General features: G+C 52.0%; 4 protein-coding genes across 4 annotated transcripts; 3 read left to right on the top strand and 1 right to left on the bottom strand.

Moving 5' to 3' along the window:
- Nucleotides 1-2,916: 2,916 nt before the first annotated feature.
- Nucleotides 2,917-5,719, top strand: B0H65DRAFT_429578 (uncharacterized protein; the record flags this gene model as incomplete). Its single annotated transcript, XM_062824832.1, has 3 exons — nt 2,917-3,095; nt 3,885-4,885; nt 4,944-5,719. The coding sequence occupies 3 exons, from the start codon at nt 2,917-2,919 to the stop codon at nt 5,717-5,719; spliced, it is 1,956 nt and encodes a 651-aa protein (XP_062680110.1).
- Nucleotides 5,720-6,591: 872 nt separating this feature from the next.
- On the top strand, nt 6,592-8,040 carry B0H65DRAFT_216332 (uncharacterized protein). Its single transcript, XM_062821997.1, has 2 exons — nt 6,592-6,981; nt 7,043-8,040. The coding sequence occupies exons 1-2, from the start codon at nt 6,840-6,842 to the stop codon at nt 7,894-7,896; spliced, it is 996 nt and encodes a 331-aa protein (XP_062680109.1). The 5' UTR covers nt 6,592-6,839; the 3' UTR covers nt 7,897-8,040.
- Nucleotides 8,041-8,280: 240 nt separating this feature from the next.
- On the top strand, nt 8,281-10,219 carry B0H65DRAFT_216312 (uncharacterized protein). Its single transcript, XM_062821996.1, has 4 exons — nt 8,281-8,919; nt 8,977-9,498; nt 9,593-9,856; nt 9,917-10,219. Exons 1-4 carry the CDS (start codon nt 8,377-8,379, stop codon nt 10,049-10,051), a joined length of 1,464 nt encoding a protein of 487 aa, XP_062680108.1. The 5' UTR covers nt 8,281-8,376; the 3' UTR covers nt 10,052-10,219.
- A 2,097-nt stretch (nt 10,220-12,316) lies between these two features.
- Nucleotides 12,317-15,728, bottom strand: B0H65DRAFT_216303 (glycosyl hydrolase family 81-domain-containing protein). Its single transcript, XM_062821995.1, has 2 exons — nt 12,522-15,728; nt 12,317-12,452 (listed from the first exon to the last, which is right to left on the bottom strand). Exons 1-2 carry the CDS (start codon nt 15,571-15,573, stop codon nt 12,436-12,438), a joined length of 3,069 nt encoding a protein of 1,022 aa, XP_062680107.1. The 5' UTR covers nt 15,574-15,728; the 3' UTR covers nt 12,317-12,435.
- Nucleotides 15,729-17,876: the final 2,148 nt, after the last annotated feature.

Here is a 17,876-nt window from a genome sequence, read left to right as displayed (position 1 = left end):
CACAAGAGCATCCCAAACCATTACATCCTTAACATTCGCTCGGCATGTCTATCCGTTTATTCGTGCCAACCCAGAACCCGTTGGTGCCCAGGACTTCACATTATATGGCACCAACAAAACTCCGTACCCAGAGTAGACGACAAAGGGCGCGAGCATTGTCCCGTGCGTATCCCCCGGTTGGACCGGCTGAACATCACATTGAAGCGCCCCTCGGCCGGATCCTGATGAGCATCGTGCCGGGATTCTGGCTGCAATACCCACCTCCCATGCCATGATGACATCGTTATCAACACAACACCGTATACCTCGAAAGTTTACACACCATCTATCTCCTCATTCATTTCCATGAATTGTATCCGAATTAAGATCTTGGCCGCTCGGTGGGATATGACACAGGTGCTCAACTCACACATGAAGGAAACAGTCCGGTTGCCCCCAGACCGTTTTTGCCAATCGGGAAGATAAAGGTGAATACTTGTTCCTCTTTCCCTGCCCGAGCAGAGGCATCAAAGGCCCTGATGAGACGACGCTTGATCGAATCGAGCAATCCATGTTTGTGCGCGGCAAACTATCACCGGGCCGTTGGCGGCATTACGTTCTACTTTGGGCTTGGCGGGCGTGTTGTCGGTTGTTCCTTCCCTTCTTTCTCCTGTGCAAGCTGTTCGTGAAATTGTACCTTCCTGATGTGATCAGTGAACAGGCCTCATTACCGTAGCTTCCCTCGGTAACAACTTCCACAGCTTTCTCCCCCGCAAAAATCTCGCCAGCGGCACGCCACCAAGGAGATGTCATCAATAACCGAACCCGAAAGCCCCCCTCCACAGCAACAAGTCGAGGAGGAATCAGACTACTCACTCTTCACCCCTTCCCAAAAACGATGGATAATCTTCATCGCCGCCCTAGGCGGTTAGTTCTCTACCGCCAGTAGCTTCATCTACTTCCCGGCAATCCCCTTCCTCGCTCGCAACCTACACGTCAGCATCGAAAAAATTAACCTCAACGTCACCTCATACCTAATCGCCTCGGGAATCTTCCCCTCGAATAACCGGCAACGCAGCAGATTGGTACGGACGGCGTCCGGTGTTTATCGCTACTCAGGGTTTATGTAGGGGTTAATATTGGACTTACGCTCACAGAGGTCGTTCGCGGCGCTTATCACCCTGCGAATCCATGCTCCAGAGCGCGGCGATTTCGGGGTCGTTTGTGTTTGCGTATCGGGTGTTGGGGGATTTGAGTACCCCGGCGGATAGGGGAGGGTTTGTGGGGTTTTTGTCGATTTTTAAGGACGGTTAGGTTGTGTTGCCCAACAGCATGCGTAATACTCCATGATAAAGCAAGAAAACCGAGGGAGCATTCTAACTTTTCTCAATAGAGGGCAAAAACCTCGTCCTTTGGTTCAGTGGCCAGGAACTCCCTACGCATCCACACATGCCTCTCCCCCGAATGTGAAGGTACCGAGTTGCTTGGACCCCAGCATTCCCTTGGCGGTTTTGGACATGGTGTGAGGCTTTGATCTTGAATAGGAAACCAAATCGTTTATTATCATCGTGTCGATGCATGATCTCAACCTACTTTTGCCAATGCTATTCGGGAAACGCTCGAGACCAGCTGCTTCTCTTCTGATCCAACCCTTCTCGCCGTCAGTTCTCTTCGAGTCCCGGTGAATGTCATCATCAGCTTCAGAATATTTTGTGGCTGGACCCTGATTGATTGGCTCCGAGTCAAGACCCATTGGGTTTCTATGTCGAAGGGATGTGCTTTCCAGCATTGAGAGAGGATGACTTCGGCTGGGCGAGACTGTACGGCAGCCCATTCGCTCCTACATCCCGCCAGTCGGGCACCCAGCTTAGTAACTCGCTGGGGTTGTCATGGCCGAGATCCATGCCTTCTGATTGGGTGCATTCATTCACGTGACGGTCCACCCTTCCCGTCTCCCAGACCCACTTCATTCCAGTATTTAACCGTGCTAGCTGGAAGCAGCACTTCTTCTTCCCTTTTACTCCTCATAGTTAATTATTTATTACATTCGTCAGATTAGCAGTGCCAGCCACTTGCGCAGATCTACGTGCCGTGACAGGGGTTGGTTTCTTGGGCGCGGCAACAAACAGTTTCCTATGCCATACGATAAGTCGTCCTGCTTTCGGAGTTGAAATTGTCGTATCAGAGACCGCGTGGCCTGTGCAAAGTTTTCAACCTGGCCACGTCGCGATATCGCGTGGGTCAGTCGCGCGATACGATGAACGCCCCCTGCCCAGACTCACCCCCATTCCTCGACGCACAGAACCCGCGGCGTAGTGGGCACTTGGTCAAGAGCCGGCTAAATTCATCCAGAGAGCTTCCATCTCAGGTTTTGGGAGGAAGAACGGATCGATACGCTGCTCAAAATCCGCGGAGATTAAGAGGTGTAGGAATCTTTGATGACTTCGCGTGCTACCAAAGTTGCTCCATTAAGCCAATTCTTGACGCTCGAAGGCCCCAATGAGTACACCATCTTGATCCACTGGACATGCCAGCTCTTCTCCTCATCGTCGGACTGGTGGATGCATACATATGGCGTCGGCCGCCCAGAGCCAGGAGCTTTCGCCGTGGTGGTGTAGCAGCGCATGCAGGTTCTGGTTGGCTCCGTAAATGGGGGTGTGCAGAACCGTAACAGATTTGGTGAGAATCGCACCCATTCCTGTTAGTGACTTGCACATCCCAGAGGAACCTGGTGGCGCCTAGTACCTCTAGCCTCCAAGCATTTAATCTGGGCTTCCCCGGGTCCTTGGAGTCTTTTCCCTTCTACCCTTCTTCACACTTTTTCAATCCAATTAATTGGTTACCTACCATCAAGGCTGCCACTCTATTCACGCTATTTCCGTCATCAAAATCAATCGCATTGCCCATCAAGCCCATCGCATCAATCGCTCTTTAATGATGGCAGACTCCGGCCCTCGCACACCTCTCCGCGACGACAATAACGACGATGAAGCACTAGGGCGCATTGCCTCCCCATGCCCCTTGTTGGAGGTTCCTGTCTTTTTGTGTCGCCATGACAACCACCGCGACGACGACCGCCTGCATGATGCATCAACCCAACCTCTTTCGTCCCCAATGTGAGTTATCCATTAGTAATCCAATTCATTGTAATCTTTAACATGTTCCGTCTCCCGTCTCTCGTCTCCCTCTAGCGCCAGAGAATCTAACTATCGATTTCTTTTTCTTGCAGCAGTGCCTGATCGATCATTACAGCCATACGGGCTTTCAATAACAGCAACACACGCACACTACCCTTCCTCTCTGTTCCCTTCCCTCCCATCCTTACCCTCCCGTTCTTCCTTTCCCCTTCCCTCCCGTTTCCCTTCTCTTCACCTCCCCCTCTCTTCTCCCAACTCCCTTTCCATCTGTCACCTCTCCTCCCCGTCATCGCTCAGTGAGCAGCCACCTCTTCCCCCGGCGATACGATGTGCTCAAAGTACGCCTTCCACACCGGTCAGGGGTCGTCATAAAATGCCAACTCCTACCCATCAGGTACGCCTGGTGGAAGGACTGGGGCCCTTGGTTTGTGTGGGGATGTTGCTGGGTAAGTACGCGACCACGCCGGTCAGGGGTCGTTATAAAATGCCAACTCCTACCCATCAGGTACGCCTGGTGGAAGGACTGGGGCCCTTGGTTTGTGTGGGGATGTTGCTGGGTAAGTACGCGACCACGCCGGTCAGGGGTCGTTATAAAATGCCAACTCCTACCCATCAGGTACGCCTGGTGGAAGGACTGGGGCCCTTGGTTAGTGTGGGAGCGTCACTGATAGCTACATTGTCGCGCGAGGACGCAAGCGCGTCCCTCCCCATCGCCCCCCAACCGCATTATCTGCATCATGATGTCGGAGTACACTAACAAACTTGTAGTTCAAACGAGCCGCGTGAGGACGATCGAGAGAACATCGATACTGAGCCGATCGACAGTCACGATATAACTGACGACGTGGATGTATCAACCGCATCTAGTTCGAGCGACGATGAAACACACTGCAAGATCGATCTACGCAATCGCAGCGGGGTAATAACTTGGGAGGATGCAAGTCACCAAGATCGGCAAACATCAGACCTGTGCATCGACCTATACGTGGACACCGAAAAGCGACAAGCCGTTTTCGCCTTGCACGGCTTCTTCTTCTTCAAGAACGGTGGCTCGAAAGCGTATCTTTCGTTGGTCATTCATCCAGAGAATGTCCAGTCCGTTGACTTCTCTCGCAGCCATCCGCCCACCATCCCTACGGTGTCCGTCCATTCGACAAACGATTTTCCTAATGAGAGCTTTGCTTCCCTGTGTGTCACCATGACACAGCCACCCAACATCATGGTGCCGAAGGACCGGTGTCTTGAGCCGAAGCCTCGATATCAAGCTATCTTAGATGCCATAGCATCTTTGAGCTCGGTACAACGATTCACCATTTACCTGCCTGACCTTTCGCAAGAAATTCAACAAGAACTGGCTTTGCTACCCTCCGTCTTCTCATCCGCCTATCCATTCGGCCGGTTACGGACGGACGAGACGTGGGCGCCGCCGATCGCATTATATGAGTATACATTTCAGAAGGTCATTGACTTGGTCAAGACTCCGCCTATCTCCAACGGTGATTCCAACCAGAAATTGGAAGAGCTGCAAGAACTGGTCGGGGACGGAATCGTCGCCGCCCCACCATATCCACAATCAGGCTCGTCCCAACGTACGGTGCAAAGCATCGGTCCCTCGAGTCGGAAGCGACGGGCCAGTTCTGACATGGCTGATAAGGACAGCCATGCAGGCTCCAGCATCCTGGGATACCAAACACCAGAGACGGGGCCCCAACCACCACTCACTATGAGTGCCAGTCTCGCAAGCCCAGTACAATTGTCAACCCCATGTGGTATGTTCCCTCATCCGCTATCGGCATTTTCCCCCCTCTAACAAGTTTCCCGTTCCAGCCTGCAAACGCCAACGCACAACCGAACTCCTATCTCCCGTAACCAACGCCGACATCGTTTCCGCATTGCGCCAACTCTCCGACCGCGTCTCACAGCTCGAAACGCGATTTGATCAATTTTCCCCCCGACTCGATTCGTTAGAATCGCTGTTTGCTGCCCACTATTGTCGCTACGACACAGAAGAAGCAGATCACGTGTTCGGTACCATCGAAGAACGCATTGAACACGTCGAAGGCCGCATCGACTACAACAAGTACGAGTTAGACCGCGAGCTCGAAGAGACGGTCAAGCTCGAGGCGGAGGAGCGGGTTGCGGAGGAAGTCAAACTGCAACATGAGGAACTCCGTGAGGAGTTGGGAACGGAATGGACTGAGGATTTGAGGCGTGAAGTTGCTGAACAGGTTACCTCGGAGGTGGAAGAGAAGACCAAGCGCGAGGTGACGCGCGAGGTGGTGAAGGGGATTGCGGAGGCTTTGATGGGTGCTTATCTGGCTAGCCAAGTGAACCAAGATGGTAGCAGCAGCACGCCATTCGATGCGCTGCGTGCTACGGCCATGCCTGGTGAGACAGCCCTCCGCGCTGCGGTGGAGGATATCCAGAACAAGTACAAGGATGAGTTGGGGAAGGAGATGACTGAGGTGCTGAATCTCTTGGAGGAAAATCCGCTGAAAGCTGTGACGTATAATGCGTGCGGGGAGGAGACGAGAAGGGAGTATGTGATGAAGTGGAAGGCGGCAGTTTTAGACCGGGGTGTGTTCAGACCGATATGGCGTTGATGAAGCGACGGAGCTGTTGAGGATAGTCTGGCACAGGGAGTTGTTTACGCGCACACACGATGACGAATTATGACAGTGATGATTGATTTCAGGGTATATACTCGCATTCACGAATAACGATGGACCTTTCACCCCCCTTCCTCATAGCCATTGAATTTGTGAGACCCAGGCGCTTAGTGATGTTACTTTGATCATGTCCAAGACGGAAGTTCTCCTGTCTAGTTTCGATGGCCTTGCGCTGCTAATGCCAAAGAATGGAAGGAAGGTAGGAAAAGAAGGCCTGTGAGGAAAATGTACATATAATAGGAGCAAAAAGGAAGAAAAACGATGATCCGCACCGGAGTCGAACCGGTAACTTCCCTCGTGCGTATAGAAGATCCGCAGAAACGAATATGCGACGGTTAGGTTGTGTTGCCCATTACACCAACGGACCATCTGATAGGGGGGCGGGGATTAATGGCTTATGTACCTAGTCCCGTCCCATGGTTCAAGCATGGGGAGTCTGGGGCTGGTACTGGGACACACCACAATTTGGGATGACCGTCTCGTCCAAACTGGACACAATGCCGTGTTATCAGAGATGGTGAAGACAAACAGGGGAGTTAATGGAGGAGTGATTTATGATCTAGACTCCCATCTCAAACAAGGAGCAAACAAAAGATGTTTCAAGATCGATCAAGGCAAAGATTGTGTTCTCCTTTTTTCATGGCTGTTCATTGCGAATTTTGTCCTATACCGACCGGAGGACCTGGAAGTGCTTGAGGAATGGAGTGGAAGTTCACGCCAAGACAGGAGGCTCTTTTCCGTCCGCTATAAGCCCGCTAAAATACAGCGCTGCACAGGGCAACTTAGTTTCCCGTCGCTCACCTGACCCCGCGTCAGCTGGACGCGTCAGGGCAGTGCATCGAAGTGGAAGCTTCCGCCCCGGCCGCGGTAAACGCGAACCTCTAACCTTCCACTCTGCACAACAACCTGAAGACACTCGCCAGAGGCAGGGCAGCTCACCACCTCCAGCCTCGACATTCTGCATGCGATGAACACAAACGCAAAGGGCGGCTAGAATCCAGATTCTTCGAGGCGAGCAGTGCCGTTGCGCGACTCGCATTCCACTCAACATGCCATGACCGACTCCGGGGCCCAGGGTCAGCCAGCCCCCGAGCTCTACCCCCAGTACTGCTTCCACCTCTCGCCGACCATCAACAAGTGGTGTCATTTACGAGCCGCCGATATTGCCGCCCTGTCGAGCCATCCAGGGTTTCAAGGTAGGTCACCCTCCAAGTCCCCATGCAACTACGCAAGTCTAACATTCATTTTTGGCAACAGGCCAAGACCTCTACTTCCACCTCAACCACCCCATCAAATGGGTTCGCATCTGCGGCATCGTCGTCGCCATCGACGTCTACGGTGACTCCTCCTCACGCAAGGGACAGATACAAGTAATCACCATCGACGACAGCAGCGGACACACCATCGAATGCGTTATCCCGCTTCCTCCTCCTCCTGCCAATTCTGCTCCCACCGTCCCTCCTCCAGGTCAACAACAACCCGCCTCACCCCTCCCAATCATCGACTCCGAAATAGACATAGGCCATACCCTAGACATCAAAGGCTCCCTGCGCACCTTCCGCGAGCAGCGACAAGTCAAAGTCGAAAAAATTGTCCATCTAAAAACCACAGAGCAGGAAGTAGCGTTTTGGGAGAGGGTGGTGCAATTGCGTCAAGAGGTTTTGGATAGGCCGTGGAGGCTGGAGGAGAAGGTGGTGAGGAGGTTGAGGAGGGAGGCGATGGGGGTTGATGAGAGGGATGCGAAGAGGGAGAGGGAGAAGGAGGAGAGGAGGAGGGAGAGGAAGAGGAGGAGGAGGTTGGAGGAGGAGAGGATGAGGTTGGATGAAGAGGGGAGGGCGAGGGGAGAGGGTGATGGAGCGGGGCAGGAGAAACGACAAGAAAAGGAAAGGAAGGCTGCTTTTGCTTCTGAACATGTGGCAAAGACGCAGGCACAAGTGGTGATTCCGACGAGGACGAAGAGGAACGTCACGGGCTTGGAAAGAAAGGTCGTGTCGAGGGCGCCGATACCGCCGAGACCCAAGGAGCCTACGGGCCTGGAAAGAAAGACCAAGTCGGTTAGCAGTGACAGGGTGGTTCCTGTAACTGGTAAGTATACGGCTCTTGGATTGTGACAGCTGGAAAATTGGAAGGAAGGAACGAAGGAGGGAAGGGTCGGATGTATTCTTCAGGGGATCATCACTGCAGACATTTTACTATCGTGTGGCACTACGATATGGGAAGGTCCAATGCAGTCTCGTCGCCCCTCTTTTTCGTAATGGGAGGTGCAAACTCCCCTCAAGTCCGATCCTTTCGCTCCTCTTATCAGGGGCATCCATATTCCTTGTCGTTTCTCCGTTTCCATTCTCAATCCTGCACTCTGTTCCACTTCACCACACTGCGGTCTTCTACCCCATATCATTTCACTTGATTCTGTGAATCACATCGGTATTCACGTTTGATAAACCGTCTATTTTTAACCCACTACTGGCATTCTTCTGAGCACATTTTTCCTTCCAATCCAGTCCCGACCCCGACCTCACGGGAGCCCCGTTGCGCACCCAACTGCTTGCTTGCCTCACAAGTTCTCTCACCCGGCTCCCCGATCGCCCAGCATGCCTGGCAGTCAACAAGGCGAGTCGTCGCATTCCGCCGCCAACCAAGTGCCCAGCATGTATGGCAATCAAGAAGGCCAGTCGTTGCAGTTCGAGGCCAACCAAACGCCCAGCATACATAGCAGTCAGCAAGGCGAATCGTCGCAGTTCGGCGTCAACCAAGCGCCCAACATATATGGCAATCAGCAAAGCGAATTGTCGCTTTCCTCCGCCAACCAGGTGCCCAGCATTTTTGGCGGTCAGCAAGGCGAGTCGTCGCATTCCGCCGCCAACCAAGCGCCCCTCGAAGCTGCCTCTGCTCAAGGCGGTCAAGAAGGAGCAGAACATTCAACGGCCATCGAATCAATGATGACTGTTTTTAAAGGCCTGATGGCACATTGCGAAAGAATACAGACCAACTTGTCCTCGACTGTCTACCGTGACCTGTCCATAAAATACAGTACCTTGGTTTCCAGGACTCGGAAGGAACTCAGTCAAGGTCCTGCGCCTCATCCCATGCAAAAGACCTTCATACTGGAAGCTTGTATACGCATAGAATCAAGGGTGAGCCAATGCACTTATGTACCGTTCATTCTGCTCTGGACTGAGATGCCCTTTTAGTTATTCCAACTCATGCATCGCACGCTTGTCGCCGACGATGTCGGCAACCCGGTTATTGGGCGACTACCCGCCCCGCCATGTCAGCTAGAATGCAGAAACTCGGTAGCCACGGCACAACAAGTAGTAACGTTAAACCAGGCGTTTCAACTGCCCTGCCGTGGTTGCGTGGCTGAGGGCATTATGTGCCAGAGGTCCTTCATTGATGAAGCATGCCCCCCCTGTGCCGGCCGCCACCTACAGTGTTTAACAGACTATACAACCGACGAGTCTCAGATGCAGACCAACACCGGTCCACCACCGGTCATTGACGGTCCTGTGGATCCGGCTGCGAATATCCGAAGAATGATGGAAAATCTCTTCCAAGAACATCACAAGGTACTCATCGATATGTACCGTTCCAAGGACGCCAAGGACGTCATGAGTCTATTAGACCTGCAAATTGAACTGTCATCCCTTCGTCCGGCACTGGAGGGGTATAATAATGTTGCTCTTTGGGAGTTTTGGATACGGAACATGAGAAAAGTAAGTGGTTCAATCTTCTTGTTCATGAAGATTCAGCCTACATGTTGCGTTTACCATTCGGACAGCTGTTTACTTAGATATCGCTTCCTTCTAGGTATGGCTCGATTGCAACTTAAAGGAGAGCCTCGCCAAAACCCCGACACACCTGGAGATAGCCACACAGTGGGCTGTGCGCGAATGTGTCCAAGGACGCCTTTTTATTTTGAGGTCAGTGGCTCGAGACTCCCCCGATACTTTCTCGGGTAAATTTGGTCCGTTCGGACTATGTCGACACTGCATCGCGCGCAATCTGTTCTACTTGGACACGTACTGGTTGGAAGCAGACTGTCCAGAGCAGCGTTTAGAAGTCAGGGATACGGTACTTGTTCCATTCCCATAATTTGAGTCTCCTTCCTACTAATCGCCCTCTCGCACCCAGCTAGTGGAATTGCTGTCCTTCTGTAACCTCATCGCCGGATATATCTGCTCGGGGCAGTCTTATCTCGAGTTTTCCCATCGCGAGTTCCTCCGCGCGAATCCCTATATGATGTCTCAACAGTTTGCAGAGATCTAGGACGTGCTGGAAGACTTGTATGAGAGGAACGTGTTCATCGATATTGCCATGCATCTTTGTCGGTTTGAGACTCCAGAGAAACCATACCACCAACAACAATTTAACATGAACCCCACAGCGCTCGTAAAACTCTGGCAGTTAGCGTTGGATTCGATGAACCAGCTAATCGCGCAAAGGTCAGAGCTTGAGTCATTTTGTGAGACCATGGTGGCTGTGAACACGGGAGATTTCGGCGTTAATACTATCCCACTGGAGACCCGTAAGGCCGCATCGAAAGTGTTCACCGATACATAGGAAGATTTGCAGAAACACTTGAGTGTATACCCTAAGAAGGTTCGTCGGTTCCCCTACGTTGCTTCGAGTTCTGTTTGGTATCTCTAGCGAACTGTTTGACTTTCGGCATTGCGGTAAGAAAGATGTATTTTTGGTGCTAACAGACTGTCTTGCATTTGTTAGTGGATGAAGAGAAATATGTGGATGGCGGAGGCAATAAAAATTCAGGGTCTTTCGGGTTCCGTTCCTCCTTCTGGGACGCTTCCGGGTTCTATTCCTCCTACTAACCCGTTGTCGGGTTCTATTTTTCCTGCTGGGACGTTTCCGGGTTCTGTTCCTCCTACTGACCCGTTGTCGGGTTCTGTTCCTCCTTCTGGGACGCTTCCGGGTTCAATGAATGGTTCGTCCTTGTGATGTTTTGTGTTCGGGTTACGGTTGATCGGGATGGCGATTACGAGGGCGATTTTAGTTCTGGTTGGGGATGAGCATGATACGGATCGGAACTTTGGGTATTCTTATGAGCTTACTTTGGGAACAAAAGACGTTGGGTAACAAACGAACTTTCTGCTTGACACAGATAGAAGATGGGAGTATGAATGAAGTTATAACGTTACCTTCATCTCTTTATCCTAACGAACTGCGGGTCCTCATTTGTGTCAGATTAAGAGTAAGGAGACACTCATCGAATTCAGCATCTTCTCCTGGGGTGACGGCAAAGCAAAGTGTACTCATTGATAAAACCTTATGTTAACTTCGTATCATGATGGTTCACTGACGCCTACGTGCAAAACGTCGAATTCAAAGTCGACATTCGAGACGGGCTTCCATTAGTTATCAACACGCACGGGAATCGGGAAATGGGACATGTCGAGGTGCTTGCAAAATTGTTAGGGAGTTAGTACTTTATGCACTTGCTGTTGGTACAAGAAGCTCGACAGTCTAACAGGCTGTTAGTGCTTCGCTGGACTTCAGGTGGCCAAGGGCAGGAAGCTTAACAAAACAAGGCCGACAGCCAGTTAGTGCAGGCACCCATCGGCTTGCAGTTGCCGGATATGGATAAGATAAGAGCTTGGTCAACTGCCCCGTGACCACCATTTCTTGTTTCGTCCTTCACAAGTGAACCATCATCATCATCCGTTCTTTGCTCCGCCCACTTACGGACAGGCGTTACTAATTCCAATACCGCTTGGTATTCTGGATCTCAGTGCTGCCCCGGCGATATGACGGGGAGATGCATGGAACGGGATGACCTTTGCGGCGTCCCAACCGGGACCTTGATGACCTACCTGTACACAGTAGGGGCAGGAGGAAGCGACCCAAGCGAGGGGAGTCGTGGAGGACGAGCTGTGCCTAGGTACCTTCCCTTCCTTTACCTTAGCTCCCGTCGTCCAAGGAGCTCAAGCAAGGCGAACTCGGCGAGGAAGGTTGAATGATGGACAGGACGGAATGACGTCTTCCTCCAAATGCTGATCTCCCAACGCCGCCAGAGTTTGGGGGGTTCTTCGGTTTTTTCGAACCTTGTATCCTTGCTTGCTCTTACACGCATATACACTCTCCTTTTCCTAGGTTCATCTCTTTTGCTTTTTTTTTCCTTTGTCTTGTTTATGCCACACAGATTGAATATCCCCGGCTTGAAACGAAACGAAACTAAGTTCCAACATCCAAGGTCAAAACACAAGAAAGCATATATCTCGAGAAATCAAGAATATGACCATGACTGTACTTGTATATGCCTTGTATTATTCTATAACAATGACCCTTATCCTCTAATCCTGTATCCAAGCCCTGGTTTGGTTGCCCAACACAACGGGCAGGAGGGGTATCATCAATATCCGTCTAAGTCTAATAATCTATCCTGTTCTGTTTATAACTAGGGGCGTTCTCCTTTTAATCCGTTCAATGTCAGGTTCATCGCCATGTGTTTGCGGGTATCGTTTCTTCATGTCTTCGTTTCCGTTTTGTGATTCATAACGCCATACCATAACCCCAAAACGCCATGCTAATGCAAATTAAAAGGGGGTATTAGAAGAGAGAAAAAGAATTGAAAGTAAAGCCAAGCAGAAAGGAGGTAGCGTAGCGACCTCACGCATCGATATGCTTATGCAGTTGGCTCAAAGTCCACCAAGAGCTGTTTCCACCTGAGTTAGCATTCCTCATCCCATCAAGACAAACATGAAACACAGGAAGAACAACTTACCAGCACACCAAGTCAAATACCAAGTCAGACTAGCGCCTCCATCCAAGTTTTCGGGGCTGAACCCATCTCTCTTTGCCTTCGCTGCCTTCTGAGCAAGATTAGGCAAAACCATCTTCCCCTTCCCCTTCTCCAGCGCCCTTCTTATCGTCCTCCTCGCCATCTTCGACGACATGGCGCTGACTGTCCCGTTTACCGGTACCGTTCCATCCGGTACACCAGGAGTGGTGGGCACTGAGGTCGAAGTAGGAGTAGCAGTCCAGCCCGGTGTACTCACGGTACTCGTTGGCGCCGACGTCGACGTGGGAGTCGGCTCAGTAGTGCCCGGCGCGGTACCATTTCCAGGGGCAGGATCAGTAGGCTGACTTCCACCACCCCCAACACCTCCACTCGGCACACCCGCACCAGCAAAAACCTCCCAAGCACCCTTGGGATCGATCGTCGCGTAATTCCCGTACAAAACACCCTTCCATCCTCCTTCCGCCGCGTCCGCGGCCCCTCCAGCGAAGAAGGCTTCCCACTCTTCTTTGACAAAGTCCTTGTTCCTGATGAACATGGTATGCGGTAGCAACGGCAACATGTGAATACCTTGGATGTACTCCTTCTTGTTTCCAAAGAAGGTGACATGGTCGACTTTGTTCTCGAACAAGATACCAGCGACCTTATTGGGCGTGAACTCCTTCGGCTGGATCTGCGAGCCGGGGTTGGAGGAGGAGTAAAGGTAGTACGAGTTCAGGGAGCGACGGAGGAGAGATAGTTGGAGGGCAGAGCGCTGGTAGAGCGCTTGGTTGTTGGTGGCTTGGGCCCACATCAGCAGAGCGTAGACGTGCATGGAGTCTTCCGAGGAGGATTCCTGGTCTTTGCCGTCGCTGGATTCGTAGAGGCCGTGGGCCCACGAGTGGCCGTGGTACCAGTCGAAGGTGCGGAAGGCGGGGAAGTGAGGGTCGAGAGAGGCAGAGGGGTTGGCGACGTCGCGGACGAGGGAGTTGACGTATTGAGCGTTGGAAGAGGAAGAAGCCCAGGAGGGGTCAAGGTGAGCGAGAACGGCGCCCGTGTAGATGAAGTAGCCGTAGTGGAAGTGGTGGTCGTTGTAGTAGGTGTTGCCGAAGTCGGAGCCGGAGTCACCGGTGGTGTAGGAGGCGGAAGAGACGATGCCGCCCCAGGATTGATCATAAACCAGCGGATACTGCTGCTGATTCTCCGCATACCGCGCAAACGCAACCTTCAACTGCTCCAACCCCTTCTTCGCCAGATCCGTATCGCCTAGCATATCATTGACAGCCACCAAGATGGCCGCAAACTTGGCAAGGGCTTTGCCGCCATAGTACATGCTCGGCTGGTCCGTCTGGTTAAGCATGCCCTGGCCCTGCCACGTTCCAAGGAGTTCCTGTTGCGCCACATTCTTGATATACTCCTTCGCGGAGTCGCTGATGGCCTTCACAGAACCTGCCTCAGGAGTCCAGGGGACGAACCCAATGCTCATGGGCTTGCTGATGTCCTCTTCCATGGTCCACTCGTCGCCGACAACAGCAACGGCGACGCCCTTGGTGGTGGTATCAAGCTTGACGGAGGAGGCCACCTTGGAGGCCGTCTCGGAGCTGAAGGAAGCCTGATGGTGAGGCAAAGCAAACATGACGAGGCTGGAGTTGGACGGCAATCCCTCCTTCTGGAAGTGGAAGGTATACCGGCCCTTCTGCCCATCCACGGATCCGGAGAGTTCAACACCAGTGGCATACGTGCCGCAAGCAGCATCGAACAACTTCTCCGCGTCCGCCGCGCCCTCAGTACCATTGCCTCCACCGGGCAGCTTCGCAAGTTGCAAAACACCCGTGAAGCTCCGCTTGGCCACGGCCGTATTATTATCCTTCACCTCCAAATCCAACCCTCCCAACTCTCCCCTCTTGATCGCGCTCACATCCCCACCAATAGCATAAAGCAACCAAGTCGCTCCATCGTGCATCACCAATCGATACTTGACCACTCCCGTCTTCACCACGCCCATAGCCTTCGTCACCATGCTCCAGCCCACACCGGACTTGATCACCGGCGTACCCTGCTTATACAACGCAGTCACCATTCCCATGCCCTGCACCACAGGCGCCTCCAACCTCACCTCCCCTCCCGAGCTCAACTGCACACGAACGCTATGCTCCTTGACATCCTGAGTCGTGAGCTCGATGTTTCCAGTGCCGTTGCCCATCTCTAGTTGTTCCTCAGAGAGAACCACATCCGCTCGACCAACCGGACTTCCAAACCACCGGGCCGCTCCGCTCCCATCAGGATCTTGGTCGCCGAAGACGCGCTGGCTCGCATCCACATGGGAAACAGCCAGACCCCAGGCGCCGGATTGGCCTTGCCCCTTGGGCCATTGCAGGGAGTATGGGTGCGTCCAGACGGAGGAGGATTGCGAGCCGAGGAAGAAGTTGGCGTGGAATTTGTTGGTGGGGATCGCACCGCCCTCTTGAGGCTGCTTGATGCCCTTGCGAGGGGCGGGGTGGTCCGGTTGCGAGGGGATAGATTGTGGGAGGGAGAGGTCGGAGCAGATGGGGGTGGAGAAGAGGTCACCGCCAGCACCGCCAGAGGGGGAAGAATCTTTGTTTTTGCGCGGTTGTTGGCTATATCCCTTGTAGGGGAACGGTGATGAAGAAGAGGAGGCGGGAGAAGGCTTGCTGCCGGTGCCCTTGTAAGGCGGGAAGGGATATGAAGGCGATGGAGCCACCATGGGAGTGGTAACGGCCATTTTGGGGTTGATTTCGCTGATGATGGGACTTCTAGTTGAGAGGTTATCGGCGTCGTCTGATGTTGTCGCCGCTCGGACGTTGGTACTTGCGTCCGCGTCTGCACCCGAAGCTTCTGGAGTCGTCTCCTTTTGATTTAACGATGCTCGCCAGTCTGGTGCAAAAGGATAGTAATGCCGTCTGGCAAGTATTGACTCTGGTATTATAGCCAAGCAGGCTGCTTGTTGAATCTGTAGCAATGTTGTTAGCCACAGCAACAAGAGCCATGCTGTCGGCGTGCTTTGCCGTCGTCTCTCGGTGTTGATGAATCCAATCATAGTGGATATCCTTCAACGATGAATATGATCAAAGAGAAGTAAGAGAATGGCACTTGACCGCGAAAGGAGAGAATGAAAGCTCTGTAGGAAGGACATCGCGTTGTTTATGTAGGTATGTTCGATTCGGAGTTCGAGTCAGTCAAAATGTTCTCATGATTGACTTCCCCTTTGCCTTCGTCGTGGCGGCTTCTGTCGTACTTGGAGATGTGCTTCGACTTCCCATGATACCGAAGCCCCGAGTATCTTAACACACTCTCTGTTCCTCTTCAACCCGCTTTGTCGACCCAAGCAAAATACATAACCCGTTGTGTATGCGTACTCCAACATCTCCAACTCCAACGATCCCCGTGCCGAGTAAACATCCACATGTGCCGTGCATCGCGTTGGAATGTATCCATTGCCATGTCTCAACCAACTCGGTGCAGAACTACCCCGACCCGCAGTCTCGAGATTACCACGCCAGGAATGTTCACTTAGTTCACTCACCTAGGTAGCTTCACGAGTGGCGCTCCAGAAAAAGCTTCTAGAAACCTTCGATAACCGAACCGCGAAACGATGATGACGTGCGGTGGCGGTTTGTTTCGAGTTTCAACCCAATTTGGAAAGAGAGGAACAAAAGAGAGAGGATGTTTCGAAACAAGAGTGGGTAAGTGAGGTCAGGTACCGTGCGCTCGGACTCCGGGGTCTCGGTGTGAATGGCGGAGGTTATTTAGGTGTAGGTAAATAAGAGTGTCGGTGCGCTCTTTTGACCAGCGTGGGTGTTGGAGAAATCTAGATCTTTGTTCGGTAGGTAGGTGAACTTTTGACTCGGTGAACGGACCGCCGTGACTGAATGACCGTGTGGAGAAATGTTTCGTTTCGTTTCGTTTCACACTCTGGGTCCGCGTAGATGATAAACAATATTCGAGAGATATTCCCTGTATGTAGAAAGATAGAGAGGAAAAGGATCAAGGAAGAAAGGAAGAGATATGATAGAGGAGTGGCAAGCAAGGATGCAAGCTTCGAAGAACATTGGGATCCCCAAGTTTTGAGTGACCGAAAGTTGGAGACGACAGTGCCTTCACTCGGTCACTGCTTCCCATTGCAAGCCGCTCGGCAGTGATCCTTGTCCCAATCATGATGGAAGTCACGTCGACTTCATCTCCCCAGGAAGAGCAGGTCCATCCCGTCGATTCGTTCCTTCCCGCTCGCTCCTCACTTGGAGTTCCGTCCATGTCATCACCCTTGGTCATCGACCTGGAAGACCGAGGTTTGGGCGGCGCCCCTGGACAGAGGCTTTTATTCCATCGATGATGCTATAAACCCCCTGCTGTATGTCCCTCTGGTCAAATGTCTGTATCTAGCGAAAGAAAGCCGATACGACAATGTATCTGGGAAGGAGAAGATGGTGATGGTCGCTGGAAGCCGACGACCAATACCTTATAGACCAACCTCTTATCTTATGGGCTTCTGATCCGTACAGGTAAGGTACCTTAGGTTCTCTTATCGCTATCTTATCGCTTACTTCAATGCCGGCGGCAAAGAAAAGCCTGCCGGATTAGCTTACCTGCAAGGGCCTCCTAAAAGTAGGAATCTCTAACAGCAGAAGGTCAAAAGGCTGTTAAGCTTTCCATGTATTGTTCCACTTCACACTAACAGACCATTAGCACCCGGCCATTTTTTGAGTGAAACAATGGGGGGTGTTACGGGGGTTTAACGCCTTAACACCTCCTTTCCAAGCCCCTGCCCCATGCATGTATGGAAGCATCCACTGGAAATCCTGCAAAAGCATGGGGATTCTGTGAGCGAGCTGCTCAACTTAAATTGTACCCAACAAGAACAGTTTACTCCTGTTCAACATCAAGACAGAACGAATGGTTTTTTTTTCTATCAAGTTAGAATCACAGTTTGGTAAGCAGATAACGAAGGCCGAAGCGTATCAGACGCGGCGAGGAAGCAAAAAGTGGAAAAAGAGAGGTCGTTGGTTTCTCAAAATGACAAACGAGACTCCACGACCTGATTACCGCACCGGATTAGTTGACGTATCAGGCAGGTTCCAAGTGAATGATGAGGATATCTTGAATTGGTAATTATCGTCGTCATATTGCTCAATAATTGTTCATGTAGTCAAAATTACCGCCACCAAATCTACAAGAGATGCGAGACGTGATGAATATACAACGTATACAATTCGTGACTCTACGAAATGCTTTCCTATCCCCTTGCCACACTCGCTGGCTCCCTTCTTTCTGTAGATGATTCTTTTCACCAGTCACAGCATTTTCGCTTTTCCAACCCATGGGTATTCTCCTCCAAGGAAGTCT

This window comes from Neurospora tetraspora, assembly GCF_033439725.1.
Source record: "Neurospora tetraspora strain CBS 560.94 chromosome Unknown B0H65scaffold_5, whole genome shotgun sequence".
Taxonomy (NCBI): domain Eukaryota; kingdom Fungi; phylum Ascomycota; class Sordariomycetes; order Sordariales; family Sordariaceae; genus Neurospora; species Neurospora tetraspora.
The sequence above is the reverse complement of the archived record's forward strand: the minus strand, read 5'-3'. Positions and strand labels throughout refer to the sequence as shown.